This window comes from Clupea harengus, chromosome 21 (genome assembly GCF_900700415.2).
Source record: "Clupea harengus chromosome 21, Ch_v2.0.2, whole genome shotgun sequence".
NCBI classification, from domain to species: domain Eukaryota; kingdom Metazoa; phylum Chordata; class Actinopteri; order Clupeiformes; family Clupeidae; genus Clupea; species Clupea harengus.
This window is the reverse complement of record NC_045172.1, coordinates 5,102,784-5,127,661: the sequence shown is the minus strand read 5'-3', so window position 1 is coordinate 5,127,661 and position 24,878 is coordinate 5,102,784. Positions and strand designations below refer to the sequence as shown.

The 24,878-nt window shown below is 43.6% G+C and overlaps 2 protein-coding genes across 3 annotated transcripts in view; both read right to left on the bottom strand.

The window, feature by feature from the left end:
- The window catches only part of LOC105892288 (TBC1 domain family member 15), a 35,034-nt gene extending 34,093 nt beyond the window's left edge, over positions 1 to 941 (bottom strand). Inside the window, exon 1 of one of the 2 annotated variants that reach the window (XM_012818539.3) lies at positions 718 to 941. In XM_012818539.3, the coding sequence (XP_012673993.1) occupies positions 718 to 741 (24 nt within the window). In that variant the 5' untranslated portion in view covers positions 742 to 941. Of the gene's footprint in view, positions 1 to 279; positions 672 to 717 lie in introns of those variants that run through there. The other variant, XM_031558364.2, reaches the window with a different exon arrangement.
- A 3,999-nt stretch (positions 942 to 4,940) lies between these two features.
- On the bottom strand, positions 4,941 to 24,412 carry rab21 (RAB21, member RAS oncogene family). Its single transcript, XM_012818872.3, has 7 exons — positions 24,025 to 24,412; positions 12,125 to 12,184; positions 9,106 to 9,213; positions 8,804 to 8,867; positions 7,234 to 7,288; positions 6,989 to 7,077; positions 4,941 to 6,293 (listed from the first exon to the last, which is right to left on the bottom strand). Exons 1-7 carry the CDS (start codon positions 24,166 to 24,168, stop codon positions 6,151 to 6,153), a joined length of 663 nt encoding a protein of 220 aa, XP_012674326.1. The 5' UTR covers positions 24,169 to 24,412; the 3' UTR covers positions 4,941 to 6,150.
- Between the last annotated feature and the right edge of the window lie 466 nt (positions 24,413 to 24,878).

Genomic DNA, 24,878 nt, shown 5'->3' with positions numbered 1-24,878 from the left:
TCGTGTGTAGGTCACAGGGATGTCATTGACTGCCTTTAACAGAATGTTAACATTAGTTTCCCGACGGTGAGGTACAGTAGACAGCAATCTAAGATTCACGATCAGAGTCACACAGAGCTGATGATTTTCATAAGAAATCTAATTCCGTGATGAATCACATGACGAAACAGCTTGAGTAGAACAAGCTAGCTGTTTGGGTTCCAAAGAATTCTAAATTACAGCTAGCGAACCTAAACGGTAGTCCACTAACATTTGCCCCCGAATTCTCAGAAACTGTACCCGACTGTCTGCCATTCCCTCTTCTTGTTTGTTGTGTCAACGTGTACATAACTTTACGACTGGCATCAACTTCAGACTTGTTCAACTGTTGAAACGTAGTTTGTGAGATGCAGTTGGCGAAAAGCCTACGTTTGTATTTAGATATGCTGCTGCGACCGCGAACATTAACCCTCTTATCCGTGTTTATATCGTTCTATCACTTCTTTACAGAAAGTTCATATTTAAATTGAACAATCAAAATCTCATCAAAAGACCAAGTGTAGCATGCTAGCTTGTTATTAGCAAACGAAAACAGCGAGCCAACTCAGACAAGCTTATTCATCACAAAGTGGATAATTTTTGTCTCCAAGCGACAAGGCGTGTTTCTGTATTTCATATTAATCTGCAAATCTACAAAAAAAACACATGTATTCGGAATGGTTTGCATCCTTTCTTTACCTTAGAACACACAGGAGCCGCCATGTCGCTCGCTTGTTGTTCTATGTTATGATGACGTAGGATTCACGTGTCTTGCAATAATTCCCCAAGTAGCGAAACATACGTGGGCCGAATGCGGCTCGATTACGGCCACCCGACTCAGCCGAAGTCTTTAAATCTAGCTCTAGGTCCAGCACAAACTGTCGGCTTGGAAGCGGCCCGAGTGTGGTATACAACTTGCTTACAAACTGGGCCGCTTCCGGCGCAGACAATAGCTTCTGCCAATCAGTCGGCCGATACCAGAACCCGGAGTGAGCAAATTATGCTTACCTTCGGTTTGCTCCAAAAACTTTCCGCTGCCAACTTGGCTACATTTAAAACAGTGAATAACAATGCGTACTAATAAAACAATCAAGACACATTTTATTTGTTCAAATTGTATTACAATACACAAATGTAATCAAAGCTGTAAAGCCTTATTTTTATTAATTAAAATTCCCTCAGAAAATTACTATCTTACAAATGAAATCACCATGCCACGAGTAAGATGCCTAGTGTTATAGCAGCCTTAGAGTAATAAGGAGTTCTGTTCCAAAACTAGCACACTAACTACCTAAAAGGCATGCAAAAACCTTGCAAACACCACCAACAGCCCAGTTGACACTGATATAAGATAACTGGTGTCTTTTGGCAGTATAGCTGGTAATGTCATGCTTTGAAGGCTTTTCTTCCATTTTTGCAAGGTGTTCCAGCCAGGAAACACATAACTACTACATAGTGCATATCCTGGATGTCTAGTGGGAAAGACACAGGTGTTTATCTGTCCTTCACATGACCATATGTTATCAAAATGAATTTGAGGATGATACCAAACTAGTTTGCCTATAAAACCATACCTCAAAAAGTGTCAAATTGTTGCATAGTGCTGCTTTAATAGCTTTCCTTGTGGGTCCCTGTGGGACAGTAGTTCCATACTGGATGTGTTCTTGCCACCTCTATCTACAGATTTTTAAAAGACCAAGGAATGCACGGCTGACGAAGGGTAAGCACACCTGCAGATATGTTTGATAGGCTATTCACGCTCATTTGTATTCACTTGATCCTTCTGTCAAAGCTAAATAACATCGACAGATAGCCCTAAATTGTTTTTAAGAGCTTAAGAGCATCAATACATTGCTTTACCTTTATGAATGAAACCTCGTATTTTTTGTTATCCAAACAACAAAATTAGTTTGATAAACAATGATTTAATAACTACAGAATATTTTTACCACGTCATTCAAGAGAGATTAAACGCACAATAGTGCATTCCTGTGGAGAAAGTGTGCCAGTGGCTGTCATTTCTTTGGTGCCTTTTTAGACATGAAAACAGCGCCATCAGGTGGAGAAGTATTGCATGTCCACATAAGGGACGCGAAGTGAAGTACTCCTGTCTGTATTCAATTTTATTCAAGAATTTCATGTCTAACTTTTCATAGTGTGTATATTTAACTGTAGTTTCAGTAGTAACAGAATTAAAAACTCTAACACCCTCCCTCAATCCAAAACAATGTTTCTCCACAATTACTTACCCAACTGAACATAACATTTAATTTAAGGCAATGCCGTGGGTTTGGTGGAGCAAGAGAACAGGTTAGAAACAGTGGTCTTGATTCAAATATATGTTCATTTCATAATTTTCAATTTGGACAAGAGAGGGAGGTTGACATACTGCTGGTCACTTTGGGAACTGAAACCTCAGATCAATGAATCTCATTTCCTGCACATGTCAGCCTGTTATGTAAACAGATTACATATGCTGACTGATCAATCAATTTCAATCAAAATATTGGAGTCTTTTCAGATGTGAAAGAATTCCACAGTATCCTGTGACGCCATGGATATTTCTGTACATCCCCTCCTAACATATACTGGGTTTCTGTGTTTGGCATCCTTCACGGAAAATATCGGTTGAAATAAATATCAGGAATAATATGACATTGTGAAAATGATTTGCAGCTATTTTGTTGTATAGCATTTCACATTAGTAATGCTGGGTTCATCTTGTAGGAGTTCATCTTTCAGACAATGCGTAAGCTTAATCCTATTCTGATGAGAAAACAGCTGTCCTGTACATCTTCCATCATACCTATGAAACCAGCCCTATATTACGAATAGGAAACAGAGGCCAGTCTAAATGAAGGTTACCCCCCTCAGTGTGAGTGTGCATATGTATACGACTGTGTGTGTGTCTATCAGTGTGTGTGTGTGTGTGTGTGTGTGTAGACAGTGCACCCCTGCTTTTCTATTCAAATTCCACTGATAAAGTACTGCAGTGTCTGTGAGCCGTTTGAATAAGGGTAGTCAGCACACACTGCATGCAAAGTGAGTGCAGCAGGAGGCAGCATTAGTATTCACCGGACGGAGGCACCTCACTGCAGACAGTGTGGGAGAGCAGGAGCCCTGTGAGGGCTTTTCTCAGACTCCAGTAGCAGACCCCCTAGCCTGTACGAGTGAGACCTCGTCAGGGACAGCGCTCTGCGCTTCATGGGGTGTGGGGGGGCTCTGGACCTGCCCGGGTGGGGGGGGGGGTCGTCTTCATTTCAAGTCTTAATCAAAAGTATGAGTAAACTTTAGGCACCTGTTCCATGCGATTCACAAAAAATTGCCTGACTGAACAGACAATATTTTTCTTTCTTTAATTTCCCTGTGTGAGATCGATGAAGGTTAAAGGTTATTTTTTCACCTATGGTGTGACAGCCTCCGTGCCCCTCTTGCTCTGGATATTTAGGCTATGGCAAAGACAGCTGTGACCCATACAGGTTTGTTTTTTTCTCTCTCCCCCCCCAGGGGTACCAGAAGGAAGAAGGACCCCACCCTGCGGCTCGATTCTGCCGACGTTCAGGAGTGTGTGTCGGGGAAAGTATGGAGGTCAGTATCTCAGGTCTGGCATCATCCATGCCTCCGAGGAAATGTTTGTGCAATGAGTCAGACTGTGGAAAGGAAGGACCCAGATAGGAGAAAAAAAACTATGAATCAGCAGAAAATACCTTTAAGCGCCGTCACATCCTCTGTGCTGTATGACTTCTCAACAACACATCTAAATGGGCGCACACAGAGGGGACATGCAACGGTTTAGTGGCACGGATAGAAGCACCGCAGGGTCAGGGACATGAGGTTGACTGGAGATTGTGGTCCAGAGCATCAGACTGAGATACGGCTGCCCCTGATCAGCCAACCCACAATCACATCAAGCACACAGCCACTCCAGAGTTGCCCGCTATCTAGTAAGTTTCCACAAAAATACATATCACAAACAGCTGACCTCTGATCAGCCGAACATTTCCTGCCCCCTTTTAGCCATCTACGGAATAACTCAAGATAACAGACTTTTATAGATTTTCTTTCCAAAATATAGACTTTAGCAAAAATTCCGTGTATGCAAACACATGCGCCCACACGCGTCCACACACACACACACACGCACAGAGCAGAGTTGAGGGAGCTACAAATTGTAGCACTTATTAGAAAGAGCTATTAGGGGCTATTCATGTGCATAAGTACCCTGTGATTGGTTAATCTGCCGAGAAGAGACCAAACTCCTTTCATCCTAAAAGGATCTTCTCACACGCCGGCTTCTCAGGCTGCGAGGCCACGAGAGCAGTCTCTCAAAGCGTCATAGACTCTTAAAAAGGCAAACATCTTTGAGTTTACACATCAACTGCTGTGGTTCCCCACCCCCCTGGAGAGCACTTAACGTATTACAAATTCTGTTAACACTTCAGAAGAACTTAATGACTTCAAGGAGATAAGGCCTTAGGCACATTGAATCAACAGTTTCTTTTCTTTTTCTTTTTTTTTCGTGGTAAAATCATTGTAGCCGTCTTCACTAATGTGAATGTTATGTAGAACAGGAACTATTTTTTTTTCGTAAAAGCATCAGAGAAGACAAACTGGAGTTTCTGTAACATGTCCATAACACTAACAGCTCAACATCATAGCCTAAGACAGCTGCCTTATTGATGTATATTAAAGTTTAGCCCCATAAACGCCTAAGCTTAGTGAAGTCTAATGTATGGAATGGCTCCTGGTGGGACTATTTACCATAACTAGAACACACGTTAGACCAGGAGGCCTATTTAAACAAACACTTACAAGTTTGGCAAGTGATCGATTTTTGACACCTGCAGCCAGGAGCTCATTTCACTAGCTTTGGCTATGGAGTTTATCTTTTTTAAATAATGACAATGTCTTTGACACCTAAGCATTATAAATTGTTATAATTGTTCTATAACAAAAAAAAGAAAAGAAACACTTGACACTAGCAGTTAAAAAATTACAATTCCAAAAAGTGTGCTTTCACCCACAATTGTTATTTTTCTCCATTTTACAATCATTAACAAGACTAATGTACATTTGTCTACACCTGTGTAATGTTTTCCCAAAGCTTGTAAAAGCAGATAAAATATTCAATATGTATTGTACAAGTCTTTTTTTTCTTTTTTTTTTTCTTCTCGGTTGTTGTTGCTGTGGTAATTTTACATACACATTCTGGCAACCAAGGGGGTTCAGTATAACAGAAGCATTGATGGATCAGTGCAATCACCTACAAGAAGCCATAATCCACCCCAAAATAAAGAACCAAAAGAAACAAAGAGAGAGAGAAGAAAACAGAGCAAAGACTGAAGAAGAATCTGAAGCGCTCACTTAAGACCACAAGTACATAGTTCTCAGACATGAAGAATTGGTACATAAGTTATTAAATAATAAAGATCTTTTTTTTGTTGTTGTTGTTGGTAGTTTTAAAAGTAAAACCAATTAAGCCTTGTACACAAAAATCAATCCAACATGCATGATGTTCACCCTTGCCAAAGGAAAAAAAAAAAAGCCTCATACAAACTGTACTAAACAGCGTTTCTGTGCACGTGTGTGGATATATGCATGTATGTGTGTGTGTGTATGCGTCTGCATGTGTGTTTGTAAAGTATGACAATGGTCTTCCTGTTAGGAGTGAACCAACTTTACTCGGTCTGCTCTTTCGCAAAAAAAAAATCATACATACATCCTTTCTTTCTTTCTCTTCTATCTCACTCTTTCTCTCTCGGTTTTTCCTGTCAACCGTTTCACTTGCTCACTCTTCTCTTTCTACTTCCTTGTGTGCGTATGTGTTTGTCAGTCTTCAGGTGTACATCCTGCAGCATTTTGTTTATTTGTGTGTGTGTGTGTGTGTGTGTGTGTGTGTGTGTGTGTGTGTGTGTGTGTGTGTAGATGGGGCCTGAAAAAGCTGAAGCTTGGTTGTTTCTCCAGGTGTGTGTTTCTGGGGTGCTGGGTGAGGCTAGGCCGCACAGACAGCTGCAGTCTTCATGGTAAGGGGCAATTGGGGCTAGGGGGTAAATCAGTCCTGGGGCTGTTTTTGGGACGGGGTTGGGGGGTTGGGGGGAGAGGGGTGAGATGGGTGGCTTGGGACGGTAGGGGTTAGCCGGATGAGCAGCAACCTCCTGCTGGCGTGGCTGCTTGTGGGTCGTCATCAACAATCTGCACACCTCTCCGCGCGTTCCCCGACTGGCTCGCCCCATTGCCCTTGGCCCGCTCTTCCGCTTGAGCCGTGTCCATCATTCCTGCCACACACACACACACACACACACACACACACACACACACACACACACACACACACACACACACACACACACACACACACACACACACACACACACACACACACACACACACACACACACACACACACACACACACACACACACACACACACATTACTATGGAGATCTCGACTGAACAATGGTGTATGGAGGCTACTGTTAAACTGAATGTCATGTGTTGCTGTTCATAAAAAGAGTCATAGGATATTAACAGTGAGTGTAAACCAAAACATTTTAAATGGCTGAGGGCATGACTTGCTGAAAAGGAATTCAGAAGATTTGAGTAACTTCTGCTCAAAGTGAATTAGCAGCTAAATACTCACAGCATTAACCATTTATAAGAAACTCAGTCCTGTGCTACGGACAAACTACTGACACACCAACTGTCCATGGCAATACCAGCATTAGTGGGCTGCTGTATCTCATTAAGTTAAAAACATTATCAAAACCATGGAAAGCATTAAGAAAAGATACAACTGGGAAAGAGAAATAGATAGACAGGTAGGTAGAGAGTGAGAGTGAGAAACAGAGATAGATAGACAGCTAGAGAGACCGATAGACAGGTAGAGAGTGAGAAACAGAGATAGATATATAGACAGCTAGCGAGACAGATAGACAGAGAGGGAGAGAGAGCAAAGACAAACTGTGCTTACTTTTACAAAGGTCGAGAAACAGTTCTTCGATGCCTTTATTTAACTTGGCTGACGTGTGATAGTGTTTGGCTCCCACTGACTCTGAATACCTGCAGGGAACACATCATCAGAACAAGCCCACAGCACGCACACACACGCAAACACACCACACACACACACGCACGCACGCACGTACACACACACACACACAAGCACGTACACACAGGGCGGGGGGGTCTGAAACATGAGGAGCCATTAAAACCTACCCCTCTGCCTCTTCCAAGGACACGTGCCTCTCTTTTTCCAGGTCTGTTTTGTTACCTACAGAGACAGAGAGAGAGAGAGAGAGAGAGAGAGAGAGAGAGAGAGAAATAAAAGCAGTGAGGGGAGAGAGAGAAACAAACAGATTGAGGAAGAGAGGAGGGGGATGAGAAAAAGGGGTAGAGAGAGCAGAGAGAAGTGAAATAAGGAGGAAGGAAAGAGGAAAGGAAGAGAGAAGGAGGGACAGAGAGAGAGAGAGGCAAACTCAGCACTTGAGAAGGTCATCATGTCAAGAACAGTTGCCAAGAACATATTTGTAGATGTTATATGAGGTGTATGCAGCTTACGAGGCCAAGACAACCCGGAAAAAAACATTTGGACAATCATTTAATTCCAAGCAATTATTACCAAAAAACCTTCACATCACTGCTTCCATACGATTTGTGGCCTATACTTACAACAAGTCCAATGTAGTGTAACCAGAAACATCTGGATGGACAGACGGACCACCTAAGGTCCCCAAGCTCCATGACATGTTACATTCACAGCTACATACAAAAATAGATACATGACCAGGCAGACCTTATGAAGTACCATGCAGAATTTATGTCTCAAGGTCTTGTGAAATAAACTCTGAAAGGGTCAAAGATGAAACTAATGGCTCAATGGCTCCCATTCATGAGAAAATACCCCTTGTGTCTTTAGAACCAGAGATAACAGTCTCACTGTTAGCATAAGCGCAGAGCTAACCGTTTCAAAAGGGCACATAACTCAACAGCTAACAGTTAGCCAAGAGACTAAAGTAATGAGTTATTCTACAGTCTACACTGACTGGCGGGGATGTGCTCAGTACTCTTCAGTACTCTCCATTTACACACAACAGCGTTTGCCAGGTACGGCTCCAACATGATTTTCAAGTCTGCTGATGTTACCATTGCTCTGGGCCTCGTCACGAGTGGCCTTGACCTCCTCTCAGTAGGCTGACTCATCACAGCGGTGCAATGATAGTAATGTCTGTCTCTACATCAGTAAAATGAAGGGGAAGAAATTATTGTGGACAGGAAGCTACAGGGCACTGGACTGGACATACCGCCCCACCCCTCTTCTCAGGCAAAGATTTGTGCTGTCATTTGTGAAAAGCTGAAGTGCTCTGGACTTGTCCCCTGAGGTCAAACACACACACTGTGACAACATATGCCAAAAAGTGTGCAAGTTCATTCACCGGTGTCTCGTCACGAGGGCAAGCGGAGAGATGTTTTTCCAATCAGTTGAGAGCTTATGGGCACAGGCTCATGTGACTGTCTGTCAGTCAAACACACACACACACACACACACACACACACACACACACACACACACACACACACACACACACACACACACACACACACACGTAAGGGGACTGCCTGACTAACCAGTAACCAGACAACAGGTCTCAGACAACCCCACTACTGATTGGCTGGGCAGAGGGGGTTAAATGGCCACAAGCTCCTCCTGGGGCGTCTCTGGCCTGCATCTACATGGCATGAGGGGCAGTGAGGAATGAAGGGATAGGCCTGTGGTGCAATAACTCACCCACTATACATAAACAAATTTCATTCCCCAGCATTTTCCTTAATTCTTTCACCCAGTTCTTCACCTGTGGAAAGACAACAAGGGATACACTTACACAGTCAACATAAGATGAGAAACAACAGCATTTCACAGTATTATAAATTTCAAATGTATTGTAATGACATTTTAAAGTGGCAAATCTAGTAAACAAAATACGGTTAACATCACATATACTGCATGAACACATGCCTGTCTATAATTATATACTTTAACCAGACAAATATATGGAAGGTCTGGGGGGAAAAAGAGAGTTCACTGCCCACCTTCTGAAAGGAGTCCTCATCTGTGATGTCGTATACTAATATGGCTCCATTGGAGTCTCTGTAGTAGATGGGTCCTAGTGCGTGGAACCTCTCCTGACCGGCTGTGTCCTGGTTGGACAAGAAGAGAGAGAGAGAGAGGAGTGAGGAGAGCTGATGAGATAGAGCCACAGAGTGATCAAAAAACAACCGAACTAAATCAACGTAGAGAGAAGAGTGTGGGAAAGGGGGAGAGCGATATAGAAAAGAGCAAGAAGAAGAAGAGACTGAAAGTGTATATGGGGAGGGTACAGGTGAGAGTGTTGGTGAGAGAGTGAGAGAGAGAGAGAGAGAGAGAGAGAGAGAGAGAGAGAGAGAGAGAGAGAGAGAGAGAGAGAGAGAGAGAGCGAGCGAGAGAGAGTTCACACGTAAGAGAGGAAGACGTTGATGTACGGGGGGGGGGGGTGTAGAGCGCAAGAGAGAGAGAGAGAGAGAGAGAGAGAGAGAGTATGCCAAAGGGGAAGAGAGAGAGTATGCTAAAGGGGAAGAGAGAGTGCGAGAGGGATGAGCTGGTAGACAGGGAACGTGCTGGAGTGCCAGTGAGAGATACTGATTTAAGGGTCACACATGGGTCATAGTGCCAGTGGGCCAGTGGGAAATACTCGTTTAAGGGTCACACATAGTCCAGAGGCAGGGCCTACTGTTACTCAACCGCAGCTTGCGGGAGTCTGACAGGAGCACATGGTTGACGTCACATGACCCGGCCGCACCCTCTGCAGTCACATGACCCCCAACGCTGCTTACACTGCTGACAGTCAGCGAGTGCGAGCGCTTCCTGACCCAGAGGGCTGGGATGCCGTGGCCTCCCACGACAACAAGCATGCTGTATGTAACAGGCATCATTTATCGAATTTTAGCCACAGCAAACGCAGTTTAAGCCGTCTGGCCAGCTCATCTTAGAATTAGGCTGGGGAAGTAATGGGGAAGAGGCCACGTGTCTGTGTGTGTAATTGTGTACGTATATGTGACAATTTTGCGTGTCTGTGTACTTATACTGTATGGGTTTGCATAGGAGTGTGTGTGTGTGTGTGTGTGTTAGAGAGAGAGAAAGAGAGTGAGAGTGTGTGTGTGTGGCTGGTAGGGGAAAAGATTGGAAGAAAAGGGGGGCAACGCGCAGGCAGGAGCCATATGTTCCTGTGGATGAGAGCCGTAGCCTGGAGACAACACAGCCCCTCTCTCCCACTCACCTCCTCTTCCATCTCTTTCAGGTCCCATCTCGCTCTCTCTCTCGCTCTGTCCTGGTTTTTCCACTCTCTATCTGACTCTCTTTCCATGGTTTTCACATTACGCAAACACATGCCTTCTCTTTCCCTCTGTCTATCTCTCTTCATTTAAACATTTCTATCCCTCCTCTCTTTCTAAATACTCCAAAACAGTGAGTGACACTTGGGCCTCCAGTGCAGCATGGAATAAGCCATCTCTTAAATATTAATTCCCGGGTAGTCAGAGATTAGTATGCTTCATTTTAGTGGCATAACGATTCTATACGAATTTAGAAAACAAATTTAACGTTAAAAGATGCAACTACACCGTTAAGCGGATTCCCAGATCGATCTAAATTTACCATGAACCGCTCGATGGCCCGATTCTGAAGTTACGAATCGGTCGACTGAAGCTTTGCTGCAAATTCTACTTCAGTGGAGTATAAACTAAGCAGCTGCAGCAGACCTAATGTTACAAGGAATATTCCTCTCAAAATAATAATGACCGCCTCTCATTCGCCAATAAACCAGCACACCGACCAACGTAGATCGTTAGCTTTATGTCACTGATATTTACCGCAATGGACAATGCTCAAATTAAACCCACATACAGTTAACTGGTAGCAAAATCGAATGGAAAAGACACACTACGCCGTCTTCAATCGAAGAAGCAACAATGTTTTGGTTACGTTAGGATTACAAAAAACGGATACCACCGTTTAATTAATGATACTTATCCTGGCTTGTCAAAATTGATGCGTGCTCAACACGAACATGGACTCTCAAGGTGTGTGTGTGTAGAAAACTTGTTTATTGCGGTACAGTGGATGAAGTCATATCTTCAGTCAGTGTATGCGCCGTAACACATATACAACAGGTAGTGTTACAGAAAGCAGCTACATTTAAGATGCAGAAAGCTGCAACAAACATTATAGCCCTGGCTGTGTGCTAACTCATCTGTTAACGAGGGAGGGACACAGGCTTATATTACATACCTCTCATTGTTGATGCCAGAAACTCGCTAGTCACATGACATTCTCACACAACGTGAGTTAGCAGCCTACGTGTTTATGAAGGTGTAAGATCGTGGATCAAAGATTCTTCTCATCCGGTCTCTTTGCGAACCCTTCAAAATCTCTTCAGGGGTAGTATGCACACGCGGCAGAGGCTATGGCTAATCAACAATGGGAGTGTTTCGATTGGCTTTAGCTCAGAGTAGAAGGTCGAACCTAATCTATGATTGTCGTTAGATATAATTTTGTTTTCTGTGTTAAAGGGCTTTGCAAAGTTCATGAATTGCGATGTACTTGTGCTAAATTGCAATTGTACAATGTGCCCAGACCATTTTGTACAATAGATTTTTATATTTCACCCCCTAACTAACTGCCAAAGTAAGGCGCCAGGGCATGTGGTGTGTATATAAAATGCACCATTCATTAATCGTATCGTAGCCCACATACCTAGATAAGTATCGGATGATCTTATCAGGGAGAGATGCACACCCCTACTTGATATGCATATTATGGCCTGAAAATGAGAACTATTGGAGGGGAGGGGGAACTTACACAAGACTGTCACATGCTCACATGAGGCTAACCGCACTAGGGGAGTCTGTCAGTTCTGCTCAAAGCAATGACTATAGGGAGAGGGAGGGAGGGAAGGAGGGAGAGAAGAAGGGAGGAAGAGAGATAAAGACAGGACAAGGAAAACAAAGAGAGACAAAAGGAGTGAGGGAGGTTGTAGCATGACACATGAATACAGCAGACAGCGGAGGTCCTTACCCAGATTGCAAGATTGACTCTCTTCCCTGTGATGTTAAGTTTCTTTGTAAGGAAGGACGCCTGGAGAAAAAGGAGAGCGAGGAAGAGGAACACAATTATTTCACCTGATATGACCCAATACAAGCCACCACGGCCCAGGCCACCAGAACACACAGCAGGAACAGACCTAAAAGTAAATGATTTTACCACATATGACCCAATACCCCCCTCCGCTGCCCAGGCCATCAGAACACACAGCAGGGGCAGACTCTAAAAAGTCACTTAAAATCTGTGCACCATTACAGAGAAATACTTTACAGCAGTGGGGAGTAGACACTATGCACAAGAAGACACCAGATGCCCTCCACACTATCCATCACTGGGCATGCTGTCCCCTGATTTGTCCTTGACTGGATGTCACTGTACGTTTGGCAAGGAGTCCCACAGACTAACCCCCATTCCCAGGGTAACACGAGCCTGTCTTCACAGAGCAGAGGAGGAAGAGAGGTAAACACAAGCATCTGCTTTTGCTCTCTTCATCTTTCCCACACGCACTGCGTTTCGTTTCCTCCCCTCATGGTCCTCTCTCTCTCTCTCATTTTCATTTTCACTCTCCCCTCTTCCCTGTCTCTGCTGCTCTGGGCTGTTGCCACGTCATTCTCTGATTCTTTTTCTCTCTCTTTCTCTCTTCTCTTTGCATTTTTCTCTCGCTTTCTTTTCCTCACTCTCATCCTCTCTCTCCTGTCGGTGGACCCAAAGCGGCTGAAAGTGTTCCGCTCCCAGCAGCCATCTGTCAGCAGATCTAATCCGCATCCGAGCAGAGGTGTGGTTCTGTTTCAGTTTCCTTTTGGAAGAATCGCTCGGAATAATGGGGCTACGGCCTGGGCGGGAACACTGCCATCTAGATGTTTTTTTTTTTTTAAGATGGTAAATTTTGCACACAGTGTTTAAAAAGTGCATGCCTAGTGTTTATACTTAAAATGACTTTTTTTAAATTACTTAAATGCACAGTGGCAAGGGCACCTATTTGTTGTTCTTGTTTCTGTAATGAGCAGTTAAATAAAAATGTAAAATGTGGGAAAGAATATTTTACACTAAATGTATCTAATATTGTGTTGGTCATATTTAAATCATTCATTACGTTTTGTTGGGGAAAAAAGAGGATACAAAAAAAAAAAAAAAAAATCGCATATTAAATCGCAATCGCAATATTTTGGTAAAAAATCGCAATTAGATTATTTTCCCAAATCGTTCAGCCCTAATTTCAACCGAGCTCCCTCTGATTCGTGAAGTCAGAAGAATCTCCAATCGATGAAATGGGATTCTGAAGACACCATACTGAAGCAGGTGTTCAGTGGGGAAGTGAGCCCTTATGAGAAGATTCATTTATTTTAATCGTGAAGAGAAATAGACCAAACGTTTCACATTTAAGCAAAGATGTAAGCTAAACTTACATCTTAAAGCTAAGCTTTCGTCCTTTCTCCATCTTGAATTGCTTGTGGGAGTTTAATAAGGCCCAGCAACCACACCAGCAACTAGTGCAGGTAAACAAACACAGAGTCAACACCAACACCAGCCGCATAGGCTAAAGCTCTAAACACACACGCATACCACATCAAAGAGCACACACACAACCATCTACCCACACACAACCATCTACACACACACACAACCATCTACACACACACAGAACCATCTACACACACACACACACACACAACCATCTACACACACACACACACACAACCATCTACACACACACACACAACCATCTACACACACACACACACACACACAACCATCTACACACACACACACACACACAACCATCTACACACACACACAACCATCTACACACACACACACACACACACACACACACACACAAAGCAAACACACACACACCCATCTCACTAATGCAGCTAATGTTCAGACAGCTTTACGGGCCTCTGGGGTATTGCCTCACGGGGCATATGACCTGCATCGCATGCGTTCAGAGTGGGAGGGCTACTCGCCCCATTGGCCTCCTTTAGTTCCACCGCATACATACATGACCGTGGGAAGAAAGAGGAAAAAGAAAAACCTTTACCCCAGTGGCCACCTACACACACACACACACAGACTTGTGCTGCCGTGCCTAAGCTGGCATTAGTATTAAGCCACCATAAGGACGTCATACTGCGCTAGGCAGGAGTCTGTGTACGTGCCACACTTCATAAACACACAGGCCAGATCACAGGCAAGATCACAGGCCGGGCTAGGATGGGCTGTTCACCTCTGGTGCTTGGGAAAGGAGCTGGGAAAAGTTGACTTGGCTCTGAGAGTGAGAGGAACAGAGGAGCAAGTCCAATAACACATCATGGCTTTGAATGTGTTTCTGTCATAGCCCATTATGTATCCAGGCCATATAAATAGTCCAAATGACAGTGATCTGAACAGGGCTAAGATCAAACATGGATGCAGGAAGTGACCTTTGCTTTGTTGACTCAGTCTATTTGGAGATCATGATTAACCCCAATACGTATCTAGGCAAACTGTAAGAATCTACAATACAACACTGCAATGGTATCAGCTATACAGCCGATTGCCTACATGAGCCCTGAGTGCATTATCTTCAGTCACATTTGCATTGCCAGGCCAAGAACCGTTCTCCAGTCAATTATAATGTGAATGCAGGGACTGTCTGTGACAAAGTAATGAGGACACCCCAGAAATATGTCTGCAGCTTCTCTGTTAGCAGCGTCTGTGTGGTGTGATGTGGTGTGGTGTGGTGTGGTGTGGTGTGGAGGAGGCCAGAGTGAGAATGAGTCGCTGGATAGGAATGCACACAGGACTACAGGACAGAAAGCTACCAAACAAGGACGCTCAAGGGGGAAGTAGGACAATGGGTCCAGCGTTCACCTTCTGTCTTGGCCTTAGGTCATCGGCAGTGTCTCTCTACCCCATCTCTCCTCCCTGTCCCCCTCGAGTGCCCAGGAACAACACTGCATAGTGACAACCGTTCCTGGCAAAATTGTTTTTGCAATCCTGTTCTCTGTCGTGTGTGTGTCAGATCTGTGGGGACATTTCATCGTCTGTCCTTGCACCTCATCTAGGCAGGCAGAGGACCTGAGGCACAGGAGGGAGAGGGAAGGTTCTCTGTGTGTGTGTGTGTGTGTGTGTGAGTGAAAGAGAAACAAGGAGTGCATGAGTGTTTGTGTGTGTGTGTAGAGCTCCCACTGGGCTGAAAGAGACAGGATGAGGCCGGGCTGTCAGTTTGACAGCTTCATCTGCAATCAGCTCATCGTGCAGACACACACTCTGAGGGGAGATGGCTCAGTGTGTGTGTGTGTGTGTGTGTGTGTGTGTGTGTGTGTATGTGTGTGTGTGTGTGTGTGTGTGTGTGTGTGCATCGTGCAGACACTCACTCTGAGGGGAGATGGCTCAGTGTGTGTGCGTCTCGATATGATGGAAATATCAAGCTCACAAACAGCTGACTGCAGGCAAAGGAACTCATCTCTGAAGCAAGTGCCGCAGGTACAAACAAACACATCTCCATAAACATGATCACATCGACTCGACAGCCCTGTGGAGCAGAGGCCTGCCTACCCACATTCACTTCCTCCCAGTATTCCCGATAGTCTCTCACGCTCTCTAATGCCGTCTCTGGCTGACTGCCACAGCCTGAGCCTCTTCTCTCCTCTCCTTTCTCTCCTCCTCCTGAGGCCTTAGCTGTGGGTCAGTCCAGGTGAGCCCCCCCACCCCCCCACCACCACCACACACACACACACACACACACACACACACACACACACACACACACACACACACAACTGTCTGCTCCCCTCAGCGGTTGCTCTTTTCTCTGAGAGAACCAGTCACATTCAACTGAACTCCAGGAGGAAATCTGCAACGCTTATATCAGATTTGGTATTTGTCTTCAGCTAATAAAACAAATGCTGGCACTGTATCTACATGTCATATTTTAGCCATTCAAGGGGGAAGGGACAAAAACAACAGCTCTAGAGTTTCTTTCAAAATCCATACCTGTACTGAGGACCACACAAAAAAACTTCAGTTGTTGCAAAGTCAATCAACAATAACCTTGGTTCAACTTCAAGAAAGCTCATTAGTTTCAAAAATGTACCTACGCAAGGAGCATTTCAAGGACATGGATGACCAGTTACTGCTCCCTGAGGTAAATGTTTTGCCATGTACTGAACATATAAAACTCTGAAGTCTGAAGCTGAACTCGCTTGCAGAGTCAGTTAGCTCTTCAGCTGATACCCAACCAGGCTGTCTGTTTCACACATCTGAGCGGGCCTTAAATAGCATCTCTGATGGAGAAACTGTGATCTCGCCCCACCGCTCACAGCAGCTGCTGCCACCTGGGAGACCTGTCCAAGCTGTTAATTACACTCACTGCGAACCCCACACACAAACACACACACACACACACACACAAGATCTGGGCCCCGACATATTCCACAGTCAGTGGTCATCTGTTTGTATCAACGACTAAAAGCAATGGATGTAACAGTGTTTGCATAATCAAAAGTGAGGCTACCAGAGAAAATGCTACCAAATATGGGGGCGGACATGGCCAATTATCTGTTTAGTACACATGCCGTCTCCAAAAAGCACTCACTCACACACAAGCTCCAATTTTTCCAACCACTGTTGGTTGCTGTCCACCTTTTTTCACAGCCATTTGTCTGTATGATCATTGGCTTCCTCCCTGTGTGACAGAGAGACAGGATTAAGCACAAGACTAGCTGCTCTGCTCAGCAGGGACTGTGAATGCAATCGCACAGCGGCGTGGCAAACAAGGCCCAGATGTCTTCTCCGCTGCGCTAACAAGCAACAGTCAACTCGCATTTGGACAGCAATACGCCTCCGCATATCACACAACAGAGGCGATTACTGTCCATAGGAAAAAAAAGCACTGGTCCCTTAACTGTGGATAGATATGCTCCCATTTGTGCTGCCACGTTCCAGATATCTTCCAACACTAGTGACACAATCTGGGAACACTTGAAGCCATTAGGGAGAGATCCAGACCGTCGGAGCATTTGAGAGATTGGTACTAAACTCAGCCCGAGAAAAACGGGAGGGCTTTTCAAGGTGAACAAATTTATTACACTTCTTAAAAAAAGGGATGCAGTGCTTAGAATGATCGTAGATTCACCCTGACACTGTCAAGCTAAGGAGCAAAGCTATGCAGTGGAGAGAGAGGGGACAAAAGACAAGGAGGATCTGTGTGTGTGTGTGTGTGTGTGTTTATACTTATACTTATATAAGAAATATCCAGCACAAAGGGAAACACAGATTAAGAGTGAGAAATTCAGCTGTGATTTTGAATGTTTGACATTCCAGAGTCAAGGGCATGAAACATTTAGATTATTTACACCAGAAGCTAAACAGTATTCTCATGTGCACAAGGATTAACAGCTGATATTCTTAAGTGAGGCCCTCTCATTCTTTGGTATTGCCTGCGTTGTTAAGGGCACACACACACACACAATAAAGTCAAGCACCTTGACTACACATGGTCACATGATCTTTGAGATCTGTGCAGGCAGGTCATATGCACGGCGAAGAGTTTGCAAAAAGACACTTTCAGAAGAATCCAGTGCCCGTATTCACAAAGCCCTTTGATCTTAACACTAAGAGTACACAAGGTCTTCTCGGAGAGCCTATTCACTAAACTGCTGAGGCCACCTTTTACTGAGGAAAAGCGAGAACTCCTAAACCAAAAGAAAGACTACGCTGCTATGGCTGACACCAAGTCTCATGCACAAGCTTGCAATGATCTCCGTGAAGGGTTGATGAGTGACAGGTCTGTGCCAGTGATGTGCTTCAAAGCAAAGAACAATACATAAATAAATAAGTATTCGACATAGTCTACAAATAAATTAGTAATGGAACACGCTGCCCACAGACCGAGTATCTACACACCATTTTAAAATGCATCTGTATTATGACTTGTCTGTGTAGACAGGAGCTAGTTCTATGGAGGCCTACAATAAAAAGTTACACTCAATTTAATTTCAGCAGTGAGTAGGTTGTTTAGGTTGGTTGCTGATGTATTGCATCACTTACTCGCTCTATAATTATTCCCTCGAGATTGAGACTGCATCTGCATTCAAAGATATTCTAACATGAAATATAAAATGGCCATTTTCCATTCATTTGGGAGTCGGGCTTAGTGAGTTAGCACTTAGCAGTCCTCTTGAATACTTAGTTCTCCCAGACTTAGGTGCTACTTTTAGGCTAGGAGTTTTTCCTAAATTGGCATGTTAGGAGCTACTTTTAGTCTTAAGATGCTTTGTAAATACGGGGCCAGAACTCTACAGGACAAAGTATCAAAATACCCCAAGTCTGGATGCGCAATCTACAGACCAATAAGAAGAAATCTCATGTGAGAAGCAAATCTGGTCCAAACAGAAAATTATTTGATATGACTGAGCATGCTTGGACCATTCCGCCAACACATGATCATATCATTAGCAGCTATTATTAACTCTTGATAGATCAGAGAAGAGGAAGTGGTAAGGGGGGTCATAATGAGAAAGATGTGGAGGTGGTGGTGGTGGTTCTGGAGGAAGAGGGGGGGGGGTGAGGAGGAAGAGTAGTTTTTAGTTAAACCACATCTGGAGTTCCGCAGGTGTAAAGGGCACCGTGATGATGGCACCAAACATGGCCCCTTGTGCCAACTTGCTGTCACAGAGGGGATAGGTCATGTGGGTTGATGCTGGCCGTCACCAAAAGAGAAAACGAGATGGCAATGCTCCAAAAACAAGACGTCATTCAATTCAGACTAGCCACAATACTAACAACAACCTAGGCTAAATGTTTCATTTAACTGGGTGAATGTGTTGCGGGAAAACGCCAAAAGCACCGGGCCTAATGCCGGCTCACCCCCCTATTCTGGGTCACTGATTCATCAGCCTAACACAGGTGGATGGAAGCAACCTCCTGCGGTGAGGAAGGAAGTCATGCTCTGTGATGATAGTGTTGTGATCGGGCTCCAACGTTAATTCTGAGCAAACAGGCCAACCAGGAAAAATCCAACAGAAATCCCCCACACGCTTATAAGAACAGCCCAAAGTAAAATGCACTGTGCAATAACAAACGAAACACACAAAAAAACAAGGCATCAGCCCCCGCACCTTCTGAGAAACAACAGCGGCAGTAAGAAATTGGGTCTCTGATACTTGGAGATGTTCTTTAAGGCATTATGATGATTGGTCCAACCTTCACCCACCAGTGCCACTTAACATGCATAGCATGCAGGCAAGGGGAGAGGGCCTTTACAGCAGCATTGTAACGTTAAGGCCATCGCCAGTGAGGGCCTTCATCACAACAATGCCTTTATTGTGCTTTGGGCTTGTTTGTGTTCTAGTGAGTTGGTTTTGGCTTTATTCACGAACATTCCAGAACCTGGTGTGGAACACTCGCATCACCAGAGGAAGAAGTGGCTGGCACTGCAGCCTGAGTCACCGTCTTGTGTGCTACGGGTGCTGATTAAATGACACATCGCACATTGCCACTGCTTAACATTTAGGCCTAAATAAAAGACTAGAGGCCTGCTGTTGACATCTAAACACAGGTGACATTGCATGTTATACAGTGTAACAATACAGTTGAAAATGTTTCCAGTGTTTCCCTAAAGAGAACACTCCTAGTTACAAAGGCAGTTGCACCACTATATTTTTGGTCAGTGGGTCTCCGGTAGTTCTATTGACAGGGAGGAAACATACTAATGAAAATGTGCTTCTGGACTGAGTCGCTTTGCATAAATGTGTCTGCTGAATGAATAAATAGCGATAATCACATTTTCGGATCTGCTAGTGCTTTAAACCAGTCAACGTACCCACATGGACACAAATTTTTGGTGCTGCGCGGACCATCCTGGTGACAAATAATGACTTTCCTCCTGCCTCAAAAGCCAGAACTGGGTCCCCCCCCTGCAGCCTCCCCAGCTTCTTCAGGGCACTTGGAGAAGTGGACATGCAGTTACAGGAACAGCAGACCACCGTCTGTCAGACTGCATTCGCAATCAGACACAACTCTGTTTTAGCTTTTTTTTGCACCATGCAATCACATAGAAGCCATGACCAAAGGCAGGTGTGGCTCAAAAAGTCTGTGTATTTGGAACAACATCAGAAGTTGCCGGCCAATCAAAGTACTTCCTGGGCAAAAGCAAACAATGGCAGTTTATATTTGCCCACGTGAGACAATGGGGCCTTTTTCTGTACAAAGTTTGCTCACCGGCCCTCAGGGTGAACTTGCTGTGAGTTTTGGAGGTGAGAAAGTCTATCGAGGGCGTCCTGGAATGCTACAAGTCTAAGAGATTTGACCCCTGCTGTCTGTGTGTGTGTATATGTATGTATGTATGTGTGTCACATTCAGTGTCGTTCCCCCCCCCGAGTACCCCAAAACAGGCCTGAGAGCAAATTCAATACACCACTGACATGTTTTTGCCACTAATAAATATGCCTATAGCCTACTATAATAACCATCATTATTTCAGGAACTCCACTTATGAGAACTACAAAAACCATACTTAAGCTCTTTCTAAGTGATACGTCTAGGAGGGCTTTTAGGAAGACGAAGGTTACAGTTTAAACACTGAAGCGTTTGAACTTGACTTGACGGATGTCAGCAAAGAGGAGGTTTACATTAGGCTATGCTGAATCTTTAATGCTTCCACTCAATCAATAGCATGGAGTTGATCAATAAACCACTACAGCACAAGTGCAAAACAGGCCCACTTACTGTAAACAGCAGTCTATTTTAGACCCAAGAAATGTTCTGATGCTAATGGTGCAGAAGTTGTTCAATATTCTCAAGTTCAAGAGAGAACATGCTCCTTTCTCGGTGCAACAGACAGAACAACAGGAAAACCACAGTCTTGCCAGGGACAATTGCGGAGGTGTGGGCTACAGTGACAGTTTCACCAGCCTCCTCTTCACACCTGTGTACAGCCCAGCAATGCCCTACAGGGGCTTTCCAGATATTTTTAACAATACAACAAACACCACAATCTGTACATGTCAAATGGAAGTTTCTGTTCTGAAGAAGAATGTTCTTAAAAAAAAAAAACAGTTGTTTCATTTGTGGTCACATTTACACCCACAGGGCAAGCCTGCCTCAAATCACACAGATACCACCCTGGTTGCATTAGCCTATTTCTCAGTCAGGATAAGAAACTCCTGTGGCTCAACACTGATGAAGAAATGAAACTTAGCAAGTGTGACAGATCATGATGAATGTTTAGGCTTGGCTATTTGAATCAGCAGTGCTATGATGTGCATCAAATATGAGTGAAAGTCACTTCTGTGCCACTGGGTCATGTTGCAACATGCTCACTCTGATTCATGGAAATAGTGCTTACACTATTGTTTCATTAGAAGTGTTGAATGGGAGTTTTTGTGTGTGAAATGACCTAAAATTCCCCCTAAGTGTGCCCTCACACAGTGCCCAGTGTATTGTTTGCATTCACTCACAAAAATGTATTAGGGAACATAATACAGATAAACATATTATAGTTGAATGCTACAGAACTAATGTAAGGGGCAAATAAAGTTGAGTGCTACAGAACTCATGTACGTGGCAAAAAACACCAGCCAGAAGTTAAGTAAGGGAGTAGCCTGCTAACTACACAAATTAAAGACGATTTTAAATAACACTTGTCTGTACGCATGTATTATTTCTAATACAGAAAGAAGACGTAATATAGATTAATATATTATTATAATATAATAACCATGATATGCATTGATGATAATACTACTACTAAAGTAGAAGGGAAGAAAAGCATTAAATAAATGCACTGAGGGTCGTGGGGTCTTGTGCGCATGCACAACCAAATTGCTGCTCAAACAAATCCTAGGGGAAAAACTGAATGAATAATCGTGATGGTGATTTTAGCCATAATCAAGCAGCTCTAGTACCTTCTTTAATTTCTGAGATATGGAGGCTTTAAAAAGGAGTCATTGCCATACATTTTACTGCAAGAAGTGTTGTTGAAGGGCGAGTCAAGTGTTGGTTGAAAATGAAAGTTCCATAAGTCATTACTTTTGAAGTTTCTATGCTAGATGCTTGATATTTGATTGGAATTGTTCTACACTATTAGGCCTAGTTATGGCAAAAAGATGTCTTTAAAAAAATCTTACGTGCTTTGAAGCAACGGTTGCCCACAATCTTCACAGTGGCCATAGGCATTTTGATAGTACTATAACATGAGTATTATAAAGGCTTTCTTAAAAACTAGAAGCATGTCTTAAAGAAATCAAAATGTCTGATTCATGCATTAGAAATAAAAAAAACTAATAATTATTTTTAGTCAAGTGCCCACCCATGTATGACAAAGTGTACCATAAACCAATAATAATACCAAAGGGCATGTTTTAATTAGTAAATGCCCAAAATATGAAGTTAGTACCTTTAACCAAACTATATTTATTAAGGTATCAGACATGCCTTAAGTAGTATGCCTCTGTATCTAGCATTTCAGTTTGTAGCAAAACATGGCGTTTTATAATAGGAACAGATAGTTTGGTACCTTACTGAACTCCATACTAAAACACCTGTAAATTCACAGCCTTGCTGAGACTGTTGAAGACATCAGTGAGTTTATCAAGACATCCCAAAGACCCATTTTAAACATCTTATATTGTTCAATCAGGCCTTGATTGAGATTAACTGGGCAACATTAATCCTTGAACAATGCACCATGAACAATCTGAAAACACTGCCAAGAAAACATACATATCATGATTTCACCGATGTAATCACAGCCTACAATACTCCCCAGCACACAGTGGCGTGAGACCCTCCATGGTCCCTTATCTCTAGGCCTGGAAATTGCAATTCTGCCATTCAGTCTTATCTTGGTCTTTCTGAACCATGAAGACCCTGATACAGGACACTACCATGTTTTTTTAGAAACCGGATTATCTTTCTGACTTGAAGATACCTCTTGTAAAGGAAATGTTTGTGAGACAAAATGGTATGTCCTGACTGGCTATTAGAAGAAAAAGCTCTCAGAATGCTTGTGCAACTGCTTTTGAGAACCCAAGATTACTTGCTGGTCTAGGGCGCTGGCTACAGTCTTCACATCACGCAGAGGCCAGAAACTTGACCTTCCATTCCTTCAAATGCTGTGTCATAGCCCCATACGCTCCAAGTTCCACCAATGGCAACACGAGCTAGGCTTCCTGGTTTTGTTGTGATTTCTCCATATGAGCTGACGTTAGGGTTAGGCAATTTGGGCACGGGTTAGCCAAGATGATTCACCACTTCCATAGCTTATATCTTTAAGCAGGTATCCAAAAATATGGACTGGTTGTGATGGTAAAGACAATGATTTGACAAACCAGGTTAGCCTACTAGCTACGTTATACAGACTTGTTATGCCTGACAGTCTCGACATCTGACCAGGCAGTAATATGACTGCCACAACTAGTTAGCTAACTAGCTAACGATAGATGATATGAGATGTTAAAGATAACGAAAGCTATTTCACAGACAGTTGTCAGCTGGGGTATGGTGTAATGGACGGTTATTCATATGGCTTAACAGGTAGCCGCAATAATAACTGCTTAAACACCAGACAAACAACGGTTTTGCTTGTGATTACTGGGTGGTTAACGTTAGGTGGCTAGCTTCTAAAGTGAAAATGCGACACAAGACAGACTACCCAGGTAAACAATATTTTCAAGTCAATGATCAGCTAACATTCGCAAGCTACAGCCAGGCCGTGAACCATGTAAAACCAATATAAAATAATTGTTCAAACGTTATCCAAGCTAGCTGGCTGACGTTTAGACTTCAAGCACTTTCAGTTAGCACCATTATGCCTGGTTAGAGAAAGACAAGCGATACAAAACCAGATGCAAAGAGATTCGACAGTAAACTTAGCTAACGTTACGTACCTGGAGAGTGGTGATGTGTTTGTCGTTGAATTTATTTTCACAATATCGTAATACGAGTGACGTCTTGCCAACACAGCCTTCTCCTAACAAAACCACCTTGAAAGAGTATGTTTTATTATTGCCTCCCGCTCCGCCAGCCGCCATGGTGAAGAAATCCTTCTTCAGTAAGAAATAAAACGAGCCCAATATAAACGCCTTGCTCCAGTCACATTAGAGAAAGGTTTGGGCAGATTGATAGAGGGGGGAAATGGGGGCACGGGTCCCCTAGGTAAAGAAAAAAAAACGACGGTCGTTCACACTGAACCTGATTGACTTCCTCCACCCTCTCTGTAGCCTAGCCTCGTACCCTGCCTAATGGCGTCTCCTTCCTCTACGTCATGGACCAGGGATCATATGACGAGCATGGCTGGGAGTCACTCTTCAATGCTGTGTAGCGTGCAGCTGAGAAGCTGTGTGTACAAATAATAATTAAAAAAAAAAGTCGCAGTTGCTTGTGATTTTGAAAGGACAAATGAAAAATGACACCTCACGCTTGTTCCAGCTGGCAGCACTGCAAATCAGACTGAACAAAACCCATTTTTGATTGTTAAAAAAACTTCACTAGAATAAATGTGAACGTGTCAAATGGAGGGGGTAATACAGGTTACATCTATGCCTTATGTTCAATCACTTTTACATAGAAAATAACCAACAATTTATTGTTAACACTTGTATATATTATTGCTTCTTGTGCTCAGAATTGTGGTCGTGTGCCTATATGAAATTATATCTTGCAAAATTTTGTGTAAAGAAAAGACACCATGAAACTAGTATTTTAAATATAGAAAATCATCCTAGTCATCACAGCGCGCCCT